The sequence below is a fragment of the Drosophila innubila genome (genome assembly GCF_004354385.1).
Source record: "Drosophila innubila isolate TH190305 chromosome 3R unlocalized genomic scaffold, UK_Dinn_1.0 2_E_3R, whole genome shotgun sequence".
NCBI lineage: Eukaryota > Metazoa > Arthropoda > Insecta > Diptera > Drosophilidae > Drosophila > Drosophila innubila.
The window spans coordinates 450,510-466,774 of record NW_022995380.1 but is presented as its reverse complement, the minus strand read 5'-3'; the positions used below and the strand labels follow the sequence as shown (position 1 = coordinate 466,774).

The window sequence follows — 16,265 nt, the reverse complement described above, 5'->3', positions numbered from 1 at the left end:
GTGGGTTACAATTGCTAAATTAAAAAGAAATATTGATAAAAAAAGCTAAAACGTTGTGCTGTTGAAATAATTCTCTCATTCAACTAAATGGATTTTCTCGTAGCATAATATATAAGTTCCAAGCTTTTGTAGCTATAAAATTTCTAAATCTAGCAATTAAAAAAAATGGCAGTAGCTAAATAGTTTTTTAAAATTGCTAGATTTCTAGCTAAATAGCACGTTGACAATTTTTGTAGCTTTTGCAATTAAAAATGTGCTAAGCGTAGCAATAAAATTGCTAAAATGGCAACACTGATCACTAGCTGCCGGTGCTGTCACTGAAAATATTGTATACAAACTAAGGAATTGAATTAAATTGGCAAATAGTGCAATATTTGACAACATGAGCATAGATCTGCGCCACAGTTCGACTCTACACAGTCTGGTGTGCCAGTCGATATTGGTGTTGATGTGCTTAATCTGCTACGGATATGGAGGCTTGAGTGGAGCCAAGTTTGTGTTTGACGACACCGTAGCTATTGTTAAAAACAGGAATGTTAACGCTTTGCCCACCAACTGGACGGCCATCTTCAGCCACGACTTCTGGGGAGCTCCGCTCCTAAGCGCGGATTCGCACAAATCATTTCGACCACTGACTACGCTCATGTTTCACTATGAGTACGCGCTCCTTGGCTTAAATGCCGCCCATATGAAGTTCCTCAATCTGTTGCTGCACTGCGTCAACACGCTGCTCATGTGGCGTCTGGTAAGATCGCTGTACGTCGAAGCAATCGACATTGAGCGCTGGGCAACCATTTCGGCAGCACTGTTCGCCGCTCATCCAGTACATACTGAAGCGGTCTCTGGTGTTGTTGGTCGCGCCGAGCTAATGTTTGGTTTGATACACTTGCTCTGTCTGCTGTTAACGGTTGCCAGCGTGGACAAGCGAGGCGCCAGCAGTGTTGTCCTAATCTTGGTGCTTACGGCCATTGGCATGCTGTTCAAGGAGTCGGCAGTGACCATACCACTGTCATGTGCCACGCTGGACTACTTTCAGAATGGCACCTACATGCTACCGCGTAAACTACAGCATAAAGTAATCACCACTCGACTACGCTATCTATGTTACCTTCTCGGCACTGTATTCCTCGTGGTGGCACGTCTCTGGTGGCAGAATTTCGAGTCGCCCGAGTTCAAGGCCGTGGACAATCCAATAGCACATAACGAGCATCTATTAACACGCGGTCTGTCGCAGCAATATCTGCTGGTGATGAACTTCTGGCTGATGCTGTGTCCGCAGTGGTTGTGCTTCGACTGGGCCTTGGGATGCGTTAATCTTGTGACGAGCATTTGGGATATGCGACTGCAGGCGGTCATTGCATTCTATTCATTTATTCTGGTCGCACTGATGAATTTTCGACGTCTGGCCGGCCTAATGCTCGGCCTGGCACTGATGGTCATACCGTTCCTGCCCGCCTCGGGCATCATCCGCGTCGGATTTGTTATTGCTGAGCGTACATTGTATGTGCCCTCGATTGGCTTCTGTCTGCTGTCCGTCTATGGATTTCTTTATTGTTACAATTACAATGCGGACAAAGCCTACTGGCGTAACATGCTTCAGTCGCTTCTCATGCTCCTCTTCGCCGTGATGATGATACGGACCCGTCAACGCGCTGCAGAGTGGCTCAACGAGGAGACACTGTTCAGCTCGGCGCTTCAGGTGTGTCCCAACAACGCCAAGGTGCACTACAACATTGCTCGGCTCGCAACGGACACGGGTAACAGCACAAGGGCTTTTCAGCACTACCACAAGGCCATCGAGTTGTATCCGGAGTACGAGTCGGCCCTAATGAACCTGGGTAATCTGTATCGTGAGCACGGCCAGCTGCTGACGGCTGAGAAGTATATTCGTGCGGCATTGAGTGCTTATTCTGCTTTCCCCGTGGCCTGGATGAATCTGGGCATTGTGCAGTCGGCCCAAAAGAAGTACGACGAGGCACTGCACAGTTATAAGGAGGCACTCAAGTATCGGGCCAACTATGCCGTCTGTTACTATAACATGGGCAATCTGTATCTAGAGCAGCAGCGCTATGCTGAAGCACTGCATCATTGGCAGCATGCGGTTGCCGTGAATCCACGACAACCGAAAGCTTGGGCCAATATTCTGACCATGCTGGATAACCGGGCCATGTACGAGGATGCATTGCGTCTCTCGGAGCAGGGCTTGATTCAATTGCCTCATGAGCCGAGCATATTGTTTATACGCGCCAATGTCTTGGGCAAACTGAAGCACTACGTCGAAGCGGAGGCACTTTATAAGCAGGTCATTGTGATGGATCCTTATAATATGCTCTATCACACAAACCTCGGTGTGCTCTACCATCGCTGGGATAAAGTTCAAGAAGCCATTGATTCCTATAGGACTGCCATCAGTCTGAATGCCTCGCGAGCGACAACAGCGCGGGATAATCTGGGAAAGCTTTTAAAGCGCATGGAACGTGAGGCAGCCAAAGAACACAAGTAAAAAATAAGGGGTATATCTTCAACTTATTGTAACTATAGTATAGTAGAGTTTAGGGATTCTGGTCATTAGTTTAGGCATCATTCTCTATATTGTTGTTAGTTTAATTTCTTACCATACCATTGAATGAAATCTCCGAAACATACGATTTAATACAAATTTTTTTTGTTGTGTACTTTCCCACCTATTTCGTCCAATAGGAACTGTAAAACAAATCCTAAATAACACCGATCTCTCTTTCGACTTTGTACTAATTAGTACTTTTATATATCTTAAATATCTAGTGTAAACTTAGATTAAATTTCATCAATTTATGCATCACAATTTAGAAATTAAGAAAGCTATATATTTTATATTTATTTATTTACTCAAGGGTATGTACAATTAAGATTAGAACTAAATAATGATCGAACAACTACATGACAAACATAAATTAATTTAAATCTAAGACATAAGACCTACAAAAAATACTTTCGAGAGCAGCGAAACAGTTCTTGCAACTATTATTAATGACAAATCGAATCAATTCCATTACAGTATTCGCATTACAAAATAATAATACCGACAATTACATAAACTACTTATATATAAATATAGGAATATACAGATATATTCAGACGATCCACATGGAGAACATATTTTGTTGGCAAAAGGCAAAATAAGATGAATACAATTTGAACAAAAGGTTGAGTTTTTTGTAAATTAATCACAATGTTAATTATAAGCAAATATTAAATATGCAAAATATATGTATGTATGTATGTAAATGTATAATAACCAAGTCTTTGATGTTGAGATGCACGTCTGTTTAGTTTTGGGCGAGTTAGCGAGCAACCAACGGCGATTCAATTTATCTAACATTAATGAACAAAAATAATATAACACAGTTTGCACAGTAACGAGGGGAAGGAAGAGGGGGGCGGCAATCATGGCTTATTTCTATGTGGTTAACTGCTGTCTTAGAGCAGGACAAACTCCTCGCTTTCGCTGTCATCCTGCTCATGGTCATAGCTGTTAGGCTGCGGCATAGATGATCCATCCAGCTCCTGAGTTAATGCCGCCACTTGCCTAATTAGTGGCTTATAGAGCGAGTCGCTCATCTCATCGCGGGCATGATCCAGGCAACGACCTCGAGAAAATGTAAATAGCGGATAATTCATTTCCATACAATCAGCTTGTGGTTGCTGTTGTTGTTGTTGCGTTTGTGGCACAGAAGATTTGTCCATGGCAGCTCCAGAGGCACAGCGCATCGGATGCAAGTACTAAGAGGAGGATAAACATTTTCAATAGATCTCTATCAATTCAAAAACATTTCCAGCTTCTCTCACCAATTGTACGCTTTCAACAAAACTGTCAAAATCTGTTTTGGTCGCACAATAGAAACCAATGCAGCAACTTGGATCCATTTTACTCGACTTCATCTTACGCGGCGACTTGCAGTGGAAGGAGTGCATCGAGAAGGTCTCTTGATTGACATCCACCATCTCCTGGCAGTAATGCGGATCCAGATGTATCAGTTTGTCTTCCTGGAATCCAACAAAGTACAGCGAATGCTTTGGCTTGCCTCCAATAATGCCCAGACAGTGTTCCGTGCTGAGCAGCAGCTTTAAACAGTGCGCATAGACAGGATTCAATTTATCAGTGCCCAGACGTAATGGTATCAGTACAATCAAGGATTTCCAGTGCTGCTGATGCTGTTGATTTGACTGCTCCGGTTTGGTCCCACCACCGCTGTTGCACCTCTTTGATTGCTGCCAAGGCACGTTCGGTTTGGGCGCCGGTTCTGGGATGCTGCACTGCTCCTCAACGTCTTGCATGTAAACTGCAAGAGACAGAGATGATGATGATGTGTTGCAAACGGTACAAGTTAGATGATGACTCACTGGTGCAATCCTTAGCCACGTATACGCTAATATTGTCAAAGTCGGCATTTTCATGAGCTGCATGCTCCAATGCGTGTCTAAGGAAATAATGCTTTGTAAAATATGATGGATTGCTAACACTTGATAGGAACTCACTTTAAGAGATAAGATACCGAAGCAGGGCCATACCAGTCACCTGGTTTCTTGCCCAGCTGCTCACCCAGACGCACCAGTGCGTGTATGGAAAAGGGACTGCTTTTCGAGGAGCTGTCACCAAACCACTTAATAATTTTCTTATGCATATTGTCCTCATAGGTCGAGTGCAACTGCGAGTCCGAATCATAGCGCCAGCCTTAAGAGAATTCAGTCAACATAAATAGGAACATTCGAAAAGTAGAAGTTGCTACTTACTGCGTCCCAGGAAATGGCAGATTAGACCCTGCGCCAGTAACATTTGGCCACTGCGCAACATGCAGCCCCAGCCACAATCCGAAGTATAGTTGGATCCATTCATAATCGGGAACTCGCGACGGTAGGTCATCCAAATGCGGCTGTAGAAGTCACGTCGGAAACCCTCAATTCCCTCTTCCCAGGGACTCTCAGTCAGTTGATTCTCGGCCGCATCCATGCCCAGCTCTTGAGGTACTACAATTTCATCGATCTGCTGTGGATTCAATGTGGGATATATAGATGAGGATGTTGCCGTCGCTGGTATGCTATCATACGCTGATGTGGCATTGTCCGGCGTAGTATCCGCACCACTGGTCAGCTCCGTGGTCGAGTTTTCCATGCTGACGGGTGGTGTAAAGCGTCGATGATAGCATCGGCCTAGCAGCCAAACGGGTTGCTCCTTCGAGAAGCTTGTCTGACGCATTTTACCGCTCCAGCCATATTTGACATTGTGCCACATGGCCACCAGCTTGGATTCCACTCCCTTGGAGGGAGTGCGATTCGCTGCCAGCTCTGGATCATCGTTATGCTGATCCACGTGACCGCAATTACTGTTACCACCATAGAGCTGACTAAAGGCATTCATAAAACGTGATGACGTCGATATTTTGCGCTGTGGTGTCGCTGTCGAAGCATTCTCGAATTTGGGGTTTAGGTTTGCACTTGTCACTGTTGCTGACGCAGCAGAGGCCGGGGCAGAGGCGGAAGCAGAGGCAGCAGCTATCGCAGTATGTGATATCGTTTGTATTGGTGCTGCCTGTTCCTCCTCAATGGCGCCATCCTGTACGTCATCATCGACCAAAGTGACCACCGCCTGACCACTGGCCTCGAATAGCACCAGCTTGTCGTCGGTCAACTGTGAGAGCAGTCCATCATAGTTCATCTGTTTGGATTTGGGCCGCGCAGCAGATATGGAAGAAGCAGAAGAGCGACGGCGCTTTGTTCGTAATTTCGATAATTTAAAAAACGAGGGCATGGCACAGACAATTCAATGTGGGCCACTTGCTGGCTTTGACACCACTGAATCATAGCATTGTGCTGCCGTGTGGTGCTGATTACCGATATTTACTCACCGTTTATTTGTTTAAATATGAGAATGATAAAGTTAAGCTTTAGTTTTCTGCGTGTTTGTATTCGCATTCATATGTTTATGCGCAGCTATTTCGCGATTTTTCCAGATACCCAACTGAACGAAAAATTACGGAAATCACGATATTTAGCAATTCAACTGATTGAAGCATTTCAACTATAAAAAAATAATACTATTGCACGTTTAACATCCCCCACACAATAATAATGATTAAATAGAATACCTACAAATTTTGAATTAAACAAAAAACAATATTGTTTTTAAATTGTTCGCAATTTTATTCATTGTATAAACGTATTATGTGTGGTTGCATTGTTCGGTTGCCAGGCAAAGTTGCCACATCGTTCGTTCTGAATGCAACTCTAAGGTTAATTTATCCATCTGATGCATCCTATTTAACCCAGCTACTTCTAAAAATAATACTTAATAACAATAAGTTTGTCGTGGGAGACACAGTCATAATCTGGTTAGACAAAGTAAAGTTAATTGTTCTCTTGCGGTTATCGTGACGTGTGGCAACACTCTGGCTGTTTGTTATTGCGCAACCTCCCTGTGAAGTCCAAAAAAGAATAGCAAAATGGTAAATAATTCAAATAGGCACATAATTAAAACTTCAATTAAACGCAAACTAAACCCTTGACAGCAAAACCCAATTCAAAGGTTCGTTTACACGTTTGGCCATCATACCTACAGCCACTTGCCACTATTCTGTGGAGCCGGTGTCAAAGCAACAGATATAACAACAAAATTCCTCATGGCAAATTCCACACGCCTGTCTTCCTCCTCCGTGCTCGCCACGGAGTCTTCAAACAAGGGAATGATCATCATTAATAGGCCAAAGGCGTTGAATGCCATTAATCTGGAGATGGTGCGAAAGATTTACAAGCATTTGAAGAAGTGTGAAAAGTCCAAATCGCTTATGATAATCAAGGGCACGGGTGATAAGGCGTTCTGTGCCGGCGGAGATGTACGAGCATTGGTCGATGCTGGTCCCACGGACGAGTCGAAGAGCTTCTTTCGCGAGGAGTACACAACGAACGCCTTAATTGGAAACTATAAGATACCCTACATCGCCATTATCGATGGTATTACCATGGGAGGCGGAGTTGGGCTCAGTGTCCATGGCAAATATCGTGTGGCCACCGATCGCACCCTGTTCGCCATGCCAGAGACGGCCATTGGACTGTTTCCCGATGTGGGTGGCTCATACTTCTTGCCACGGCTGCAGGGCAAGTTGGGTCTTTATTTGGGATTGACGGGTTATCGTCTACGCGGCGCTGATGTCTTCCATGCTGGCATTGCCACGCACTACTGCGAGAGCAGTAAGATTCCCGAACTGGAGACAGCTCTCCTGAACTGCCCAGATGCTGATGATATTCCTGATTTACTGCAAAAGTTCCATAGTAAGCCAGAGAAACCATTTGCACTGCAGCCCGTTCTGGAGCAGATCAATAAAAACTTTTCTGCCAGTTCCGTGGAGGGCATACTCGAGAATTTGCAAAACGATGGCAGCGATTGGGCAAAGAAAACGTTGGAGGTCGGTATTAACTGCTAATTGGCTGGGTCAATCATATGCCACGCGCTAAAACCGTATAAATATTTGAACCGCAATATAATGAGACTATTTTTAATTAACACCTCGTTGTTGACGGTACAATTTCGTACAAAACACGATCATAAATTAGCGTCTTCTCATGAGTTTATCTAATCTTTTTAACTATTTTTTGCAGGTCCTTTGTAAGGTATCGCCCACGTCACTGAAGATTACCCATCGCCAACTGGAGCTGGGCTCGCAGTTGTCCTTGGCGCAATGCCTGATCATGGAGTATCGTCTGGCTGTGCGTCATTTGGAGCCGAAAGCCGACTTCAAGGAGGGAGTGCGTGCCTTGCTCATCGACAAGGATCAGAGCCCCAAATGGAATCCGGCAACGTTGGCTGAAGTTACCGAGGAGCATCTGCAATGGTTCTTCAGCAAATTGCCCGACACCGAGGAACTGAAATTGTAATGTAGCTGAAGCTAAAGCAAGCTTGCATAGTTTATAGCCGCACGACTTTCCTGCTCCAGTTCTGTTATCCTGCTAACCACGATATACACTGTACACTCTGAACACCTGAACATTGCAACTGATTTGATTTGTTGAGCATGCATTTCGCTTGAGTTTTCTACCAAAATTATCTGTTAAGAGTTGCTTTATAAGAACGGTTGCTTAACGTTTGTAATCTCTTTTATCTCTTTTTGAACAGCGACTAGCTCGTGGGAAATTTCTTAAGATGTGTTTACACAAATACCGTACGTGAAATTTGATGCATTTATATATGATATACATATATATTATATACAATTTAAATATTATACATTACGATACTAATTGTGCCTAAAGAAATATATAGTAGAAATCGGTTAACAATAGTAAATTGGAAATTATAGCAATAGCAATAGTAAGCAACTAAGCAGCTCCATCCTTTGTTTTAATACTCTCCTCTACGATCTTCGACAGCTCCAACAGTTTTTCGATTTGCGTAGGCTGAAAATTTAACTTGGACAGTTCCAGTGTCCAGGCGGCCACATCGACACGCAACTGCAGCCGTATCTTATCATCATCCGATACTACGGCATTTGTGCTGCTGCTTGTCGCAGTATTGGAAGCAGAGCCACTCTTAAGGTTGCGCAGTCGCCGCAAAGATTCTTCAGTTTTTTGCACCGATGTTAGAACATCATTAACCACGTTAAAGTAGCTGTAAGCAAGGGCAATATTTATGAGTCATTGTCTACTGGATTATAGTTTTAAATAACTTACGCCTTGGTAATGTTGCTGCACACCTCGGTAAGAATCTGTTCCACCACCAGCGCTCCCAGCTGCGATTCGTGCTGAGCGACAAAGGATTTAAGTGGCCGGAGCATTTGCTCAACGTATCCCGAACAACGTGTGGGCACCTCGCGATTTGTTTTGCGATACAACCGTGGCAAGTCATTGACCTGGCGAACATTTTCGGTGCCACATTCGGTGATCAATAGTTCTTTTAAGGTTGCCTGTATGGTGATCAAATGCGCAGACAGTGTATCGCCCAAGTCAGCTATGGACTTGCCCAGCACGTCGTTGAATAACAAATTGTTCTGTGTCTTGGGAGCCGCTTGCACTATAATCTTCTGCAACTCTGGCAGGAAGGCTTCCAGCTTGCGTGTATCGGCATGCAGGGAAATCAGCAATTGATTTCTCGTAAACACTTTTGTAAAGCTATTGCTGGACTTCGATGCGGTAATGACATCTGCGATCCATCGAGATAAACGCAACACAATTTGCACGTTTAGTTTGTAGAACTTGGGGAAGACTTCGGGCAAATAGATGCCATCAGCCCAACAACGTATTAATGCCTGCTTGGCAGCATTGAATGGCTTCAATTGGTATTCATTCAATTCCGGACCAGCATTCAGAGTATCGTCTTTAAGCAACGGCTCCAACTGAGCTTCAAATCCCCCAGCTATTTCCTGCAGAAACAATTTTGAATAACAGTCATATGAGTGAATTTGAGAATCTTACTTGAAAGCATATTTGAAAGTAGACGGGCAGATTCCAGCGGGCCTCAAAACTCTTGGTCTGCTTATGTTGGCGATAAAAAGCCACCGCCTGCTCATCACTGTTGGTAAGCAGCTCCTCAATCCGGCTCAGGAAATCGCGTGTGCATTTATATTTTACATAGAAGACTTCCGAATTACCGGGTGCAAAGATGGAGTTCATGTGCAACTCCAGCCGCATTTCAACATCTGCCCAGTAGCTATTCACGACAAAGTTGAAGCCACTCAGCTTGTCGGAGTACAGCGTTAGACGCAGCAGATCCGTCATGTGCAGTGATATAAAGTTCAGTATCTTGCTGTAAATGCCGGCCAATCCCTGTGGTGAATTCTGCAGTTGCTGCTCGCCAATGATACCGCTCATGTAGGGCGCCACAACATCCTCTCGAAAGACTCGCTCTGCTTGTCCACAGGCATCCAATGTTATGTAGATGCGCAAGCAGCGCTCCAAGTGCTCTGAGGATGTGTTGCGTGTCTGTTGCAGAGAATCGTTAAAGAATCGACGCAACTGCTGATGAACATTCTCCTCTAGCTGCCGTATCTTAGCTTTATGTTCATTATTCAGATGAGTGGCACAGTGTTTTTCGTGAAACTTCAACTGTATTAAGTCGAGGGCGGCACGTTCCAAGTCCACAGCCTGAGGACTCTGTTCGCCGCTCAGCTTTTGAGAGATTAGCACTTCCAGCTTGTCAGAGATCTCATAGACCTTCTTCAAACTTTCCAAGCTACGATGACACTCTCGCAATTGTCGCTTCTCCTCCAGCTGGTCACGCAACTCAACAACGTTGTCCTCAATTAGACTATGTATGCCTTCAATTTCACTACGAAATTGCTCCAGGGGACGCTGTATAGTTTCAATGGTCTGATCCAGACCCACCAAATTTGCACTCAGATTGACAAAATCTGCATAGTCCTCATTAATTAAATCAATCATGGCAGCGCGCAGTCCTTTCAGGTACAGGCCAAGATTGTCGCGTAACAGCTCCAGACTCGGAGCATTCCGGTTCTTATGAAGAAACTCGTCCACAGAGAAATTCTCCTGCAATATTTATGCAACGATTACAGATTGTTGACATGTTAATGGGCGGCTATTTACCTTCATAAATTCATTCTTGTCGAAGCAGAGTTTTTCAGCTGTGCTTGTCGTGCCGATGGACACGGATGGCTTCCTTACTGGTTCATGCATGGCAATTGACTTCTTTAAATAAACAAATTAAAAGTTTTCAAAACTTGCCACGACCAAATTTCAGCAAACAGACTCATCATCAGGTATGACAATCGATAGCCGGTAATCGGTAGCGATTAAATTGCACAGCTGATTTCTATGCAGCACAAAAGAAGTGGCAGCGCCACACTTTAATCGACTAAATAGTAGAGTTTGGATTTCTAGTTCATTTGAACTTTTTCAGAACGAAAATACCCAACTCTACTTAGTGATAGAACTGTGCCGGCTTTTTTCACTTCAACAACAAAAAAGACGTCAATAAATAATGCCTAAAAATCAGGGATATCGCAGCAATAACAATGCGCCACGCAAGCGTCAAGTGCAGCTGGACGAGCAGAATCCAGTAGTGCAAGCATTTCGCAGCTATGCCAGCGAGTTGGATAGCAAACATGATCGTCATGAGCGCATATTGAAATTGAGCCGCGACATCACCATTGAATCGAAGCGCATTATATTTTTCTTGCATTCCATTGATTCGCGCAAGCAGAACAAATCCAAAGTTTTGGAGGAGGCACAGCAGCGGCTGACAAAGCTCATTGATGTTAACTTTCGCGCCATTGCTCAGGAGTTACGGGATCAAGATGTTTATCAGTTTCGCGCCGCCTATTCTCCCGGCCTACAGGAGTTTATTGAGGCGTACACTTACATGGAGTATTTGAACAACGAGGACAAAGACAGTGAGCACTCGAAATCAGTGTCTAATTGGTCTGACCTGCAGTCGGTTATGCAGTATGAAGACGACGCTAACAAAGTTGAGCCTGGTCAGGAAGAAGAATCGGAAATACCAGGCGATCAAGTGCCAGCAATTGCCAAGCAAAAGTTTCACTTTTTCGTTGATCCAACTGAGTATATCTTAGGAGTCTCCGATTTGACTGGGGAATTGATGCGTCGCTGCATCAATTCTTTGGGCAGCGGGGACACTGACACCTGCATGGAAACTTGCAAGGCTTTACAACAGTTTTACACTGGGTTCGTCTATTGTCATATGGTTTAAAGCTAGTCAATCTAATGCATTCCCTTTACAGCTATATCAGCCTTAATTGTCAACGAGCTCGGGAATTGTGGCGCAAGATTACCACCATGCGACAGAGCATGTTGAAGGCAGAGAATGTCTGCTATAATGTCAAGGTCCGTGGCGGCGAGGCTGCGAAATGCGCCAATTTCGATCAAAAGCCGGGAGATGACACTGATGAAGGCTTTTATTAAAATCTCTAAATTCAATCAAGAGCCAGAAGATGAAACTGATGAAGATCTTTATTTAACTACGAATATCTTAAATACACATTTGAAAAATCACAAATATATATTGAAGCATACAGTGATGGAAAAAATAATAGAAACGACCAATTTTTATTGTAGTTATTTTCTCCCGAGGACCTTTTTTAATTTCCTAATATTTACGTAAAACGTATTCGTGTACAACAAATGTGAGGTCTCTCTGGTAGGAGTCTCCGCCCTGTCACATAACTAGAGCTTCAGTTAAAAACAAAATGGGTTCGAATCCCCCAATGTCCAGTTATAAGAAAAATTATAGAAATATGTTTCATCAGCCAAGTCACTGTCATAAAATTTAGTGCCCCACAAGAAAAGTTTTAATATATAAAAGAGTAAAAAAAATTTAAAAAAAATATACTGCTGACGATATTTACATGATGTGATACACACCTTTTCTTCAAAGCCCAAGGAAGAATAACATATCCATAGAATTATTATTCTCACCACAATGGTTAAATTTTTTTTATTGTGTTTTCAAAATCCTGGAAGTCGAGCTTTCCGAGGTTGTACACCTACTGACTCGATTTTCTTGTGTAGCTTTTTCAAAAGTCGCAAAACATCCTTAGTTTATTTAAATACATATATTTTTTTATGTAATTTTTGTAGATTTTGCAATAATTTTTACCTTTTTAGTGCAATGTTTACCATTCTTATAAACAAAGTCTCGAAATCCCGAAACCGTGGACACTAAATATTATCCGCACCCTTTAAAATTTGGTTTGAGCCAGATATTCAACAGTAATCGGATACGTGACCTTTAGCCGTGGAAATAACCTTGGTTATTTGCTTAGTGCCGTAAACAAAAAACCCTAACCGAAACAAAACTTGGTAACTTCAACGAAACCAAGGAACCGAAATTATTTATATCGAAATAACCGAAATATTTGCCAACATTACACGAGAATGCCACTACCGATTTTAAAAAGCTTTATATTTTCTGAAAGCTAATGAATATACATTTGTATTTGCAATTCATTCGTGTATAGTTTTAAAATTCAACCAGTTGCCTAAATAAGCGGTAAATTTTATTCTGGAATCAACGATTCGAATCAACCGAACTAATTATGTGCGTCAAGTTAGCAACGGTTCGCCAGCAACGAAAAACGGAACTTGGTTCACGGAGTCGGAACCAGTTATGAATTTCCTCATTTTTTAATGTTTTTCGACGTTAAAACAATAAAGTAATGATGCAGAATTGTAGATAATTGTTTTATTTATAGTCTTAAGCAATATTTTGGCAGTTTCAGCCCTTGATTTGGGTGAAACAAGTAAACATAAAAAGTGAAAAAGTTTACATTTCCACCATTTCTTAAATATCTAAGCTCAGGGCGAACGGCCCCGAAAACCGCTAATGCACGATTAAAGCCCAAAGTTTCACCTTTCTAATGGGACCATATTTAGAAAAAGTTATCAGAACGTTTTTGAGATATTTTGGAAAGAACGAAGCTACCTCAGAAAAAGCCCCATACAAAATGACCGCCAAAATCAATGCCTGGTTCTCAAACCTTAATATCCTTTCTCAGGAGGAACGGCCCAAAAAGCGGCATATATCAAATTAAAGCTACAAGTTTGGAGAAGCTATTTTAATTTAATTTAAAGAAAGTTATCAGACAGTTTTTGAGAAAATTAATTAATTGTAAATTAACCCCAAAAAGTTCATGAGCAAGTCCTATCGAACTAGTAGCTCCAACGTGAACCGAACTACTACGCAACAGAAAGCTGATTGATATGGGTCGGATATATATGCGCTTCAAAAAATCGTTGCTAACTATTTAAAGGTCGCGGCCCCAGATGCACGGTATGTGGGAGTATAGGCATTAATTTTACGAACATTTTGCTGCAACTTTCATCAATTTCTATCAGACAGTTTTTGAGAAATTTGCATTTTAGTGAATTTGGCATTTTAGCTGAGATTAAATACATAAAAACGTGGCAGCTCTTGTACATAAATATTAAAAGTGGCACCGCTTCAAAAAAATCGTTGCTAACTATTTAAAGGTCGCGGCCCCAGATGCACGCTATGTGGGAGTATAGGCCTTAATTTTACTAACATTTTGCTGCAACTTTCATCAATTTCTATCAGACAGTTTTTTTTGCATTTTAGTGAATTTGGCATTTTAGCTGAGATTAAATACAAAAAAAACGTGGCAGCTCTTGTACATAAATATTAAAGAGTGGCACCGCTTCAAAAAATCGTTGCTAACTATTTAAAGGTCGCGGCCCCAGATGCACGGTATGTGGGAGTATAGGCCTTAATTTTACTAACATTTTGCTGCAACTTTCATCAATTTCTATCAGACAGTTTTTGAGAAATTTGCATTTTAGTGAATTTGGCATTTTAGCTGAGATTAAATACAAAAAAAACGTGGCAGCTCTTGTACATAAATATTAAAGAGTGGCACCGCTTCAAAAAATCGTTGCTAACTATTTAAAGGTCGCGGCCCCAGATGCACGCTATGTGGGAGTATAGGCCTTAATTTTACTAACATTTTGCTGCAACTTTCATCAATTTCTATCAGACAGTTTTGAGAAATTTGCATTTTAGTAAATTTGCCATTTTGCTGAAATCAAATACATAAAAAACGTGGCAGCTCTTGTACATAAATATTAAAGAGTGGCACCGCTTCAAAAAATCGTTGCTAACTATTTAAAGGTCGCGGCCCCAGATGCACGCTATGTGGGAGTATAGGCCTTAATTTTACTAACATTTTGCTGCAACTTTCATCAATTTCTATCAGACAGTTTTTGAGAAATTTGCATTTTAGTGAATTTGGCATTTTAGCTGAGATTAAATACATAAAAAACGTGGCAGCTCTTGTACATAAATATTAAAGAGTGGCACCGCTTCAAAAAATCGTTGCTAACTATTTAAAGGTCGCGGCCCCAGATGCACGCTATGTGGGAGTATAGGCCTTAATTTTACTAACATTTTGCTGCAACTTTCATCAATTTCTATCAGACAGTTTTTGAGAAATTTGCATTTTAGTAAATTTGCCATTTTTGCTGAAATCAAATACATAAAAAACGTGGCAGCTCTTGTACATAAATATTAAAGAGTGGCACCGCTTCAAAAAATCGTTGCTAACTATTTAAAGGTCGCCCCCAGATGCACGCTATGTGGGAGTATAGGCCTTAATTTTACGAACATTTTGCTGCAACTTTCATCAATTTCTATCAGACAGTTTTTGAGAAATTTGCATTTTAGTGAATTTGGCATTTTAGCTGAGATTAAATACAAAAAAAACGTGGCAGCTCTTGTACATAAATATTAAAGAGTGGCACCGCTTCAAAAAATCGTTGCTAACTATTTAAAGGTCGCGGCCCCAGATGCACGCTATGTGGGAGTATAGGCCTTAATTTTACGAACATTTTGCTGCAACTTTCATCAATTTCTATCAGACAGTTTTTGAGAAATTTGCATTTTAGTAAATTTGCCATTTTTGCTGAAATCAAATACATAAAAAACGTGGCAGCTCTTGTACATAAATATTAAAGAGTGGCACCGCTTCAAAAAATCGTTGCTAACTATTTAAAGGTCGCGGCCCCAGATGCACGCTATGTGGGAGTATAGGCCTTAATTTTACGAACATTTTGCTGCAACTTTCATCAATTTCTATCAGACAGTTTTTGAGAAATTTGCATTTTAGTGAATTTGGCATTTTAGCTGAGATTAAATACATAAAAAACGTGGCAGCTCTTGTACATAAATATTAAAGAGTGGCACCGCTTCAAAAAATCGTTGCTAACTATTTAAAGGTCGCGGCCCCAGATGCACGCTATGTGGGAGTATAGGCATTAATTTTACGAACATTTTGCTGCAACTTTCATCAATTTCTATCAGACAGTTTTTGAGAAATTTGCATTTTAGTAAATTTGCCATTTTAGCTGAGATTAAATACAAAAAAAGATTGGCAGCTCTTGTACATAAATATTAAAGAGTGGCACCGCTTCAAAAAATCGTTGCTAACTATTTAAAGGTCGCCCCCAGATGCACGCTATGTGGGAATATAGGCCTTAATTTTACTAACATTTTGCTGCAACTTTCATCAATTTCTATCAGACAGTTTTGAAATTTGCATTTTAGTAAATTGCCATTTTGCTGAAATCAAATACATAAAAAACGTGGCAGCTCTTGTACATAAATATTAAAGAGTGGCACCGCTTCAAAAAATCGTTGCTAACTATTTAAAGGTCGCGGCCCCAGATGCACGCTATGTGGGAGTATAGGCCTTAATTTTACGAACATTTTGCTGCAACTTTCATCAATTTCTATCAGACAGTTTTTGAGAAAT

General features: G+C 41.7%; 5 protein-coding genes across 6 annotated transcripts; 3 read left to right on the top strand and 2 right to left on the bottom strand.

Annotated features, from left to right (window-relative positions):
- The first annotated feature begins 310 nt into the window (after window positions 1-310).
- Window positions 311-3,360, top strand: LOC117791309 (protein O-mannosyl-transferase TMTC4). Its single transcript, XM_034631024.1, has one exon. The coding sequence runs from the start codon at window positions 383-385 to the stop codon at window positions 2,501-2,503; it is 2,121 nt and encodes a 706-aa protein (XP_034486915.1). The 5' UTR covers window positions 311-382; the 3' UTR covers window positions 2,504-3,360.
- On the bottom strand, window positions 2,847-5,839 carry LOC117791310 (cysteine protease ATG4D). The gene is made up of 5 exons (XM_034631025.1): window positions 4,774-5,839; window positions 4,519-4,714; window positions 4,384-4,460; window positions 3,829-4,322; window positions 2,847-3,762 (listed from the first exon to the last, which is right to left on the bottom strand). Exons 1-5 carry the CDS (start codon window positions 5,786-5,788, stop codon window positions 3,460-3,462), a joined length of 2,085 nt encoding a protein of 694 aa, XP_034486916.1. The 5' UTR covers window positions 5,789-5,839; the 3' UTR covers window positions 2,847-3,459.
- A 481-nt stretch (window positions 5,840-6,320) lies between these two features.
- On the top strand, window positions 6,321-8,339 carry LOC117790316 (3-hydroxyisobutyryl-CoA hydrolase, mitochondrial). Of its 2 annotated transcripts, XM_034629730.1 has the most exons (4): window positions 6,321-6,482; window positions 6,546-7,439; window positions 7,633-7,904; window positions 8,147-8,339. In XM_034629730.1, exons 1-4 carry the CDS (start codon window positions 6,480-6,482, stop codon window positions 8,151-8,153), a joined length of 1,176 nt encoding a protein of 391 aa, XP_034485621.1. In that variant the 5' UTR covers window positions 6,321-6,479; the 3' UTR covers window positions 8,154-8,339. The 2 variants fall into 2 exon arrangements, with proteins under 2 accessions (XP_034485621.1, XP_034485622.1); XM_034629731.1 differs by having other exon boundaries at window positions 7,633-8,339.
- Window positions 8,159-10,750, bottom strand: LOC117790315 (conserved oligomeric Golgi complex subunit 2). Its single transcript, XM_034629728.1, has 4 exons — window positions 10,570-10,750; window positions 9,442-10,512; window positions 8,701-9,389; window positions 8,159-8,638 (listed from the first exon to the last, which is right to left on the bottom strand). Exons 1-4 carry the CDS (start codon window positions 10,657-10,659, stop codon window positions 8,350-8,352), a joined length of 2,139 nt encoding a protein of 712 aa, XP_034485619.1. The 5' UTR covers window positions 10,660-10,750; the 3' UTR covers window positions 8,159-8,349.
- Window positions 10,751-10,906: 156 nt separating this feature from the next.
- On the top strand, window positions 10,907-12,022 carry LOC117790183 (translin-associated protein X). The gene is made up of 2 exons (XM_034629509.1): window positions 10,907-11,667; window positions 11,724-12,022. Exons 1-2 carry the CDS (start codon window positions 10,964-10,966, stop codon window positions 11,902-11,904), a joined length of 885 nt encoding a protein of 294 aa, XP_034485400.1. The 5' UTR covers window positions 10,907-10,963; the 3' UTR covers window positions 11,905-12,022.
- Window positions 12,023-16,265: the final 4,243 nt, after the last annotated feature.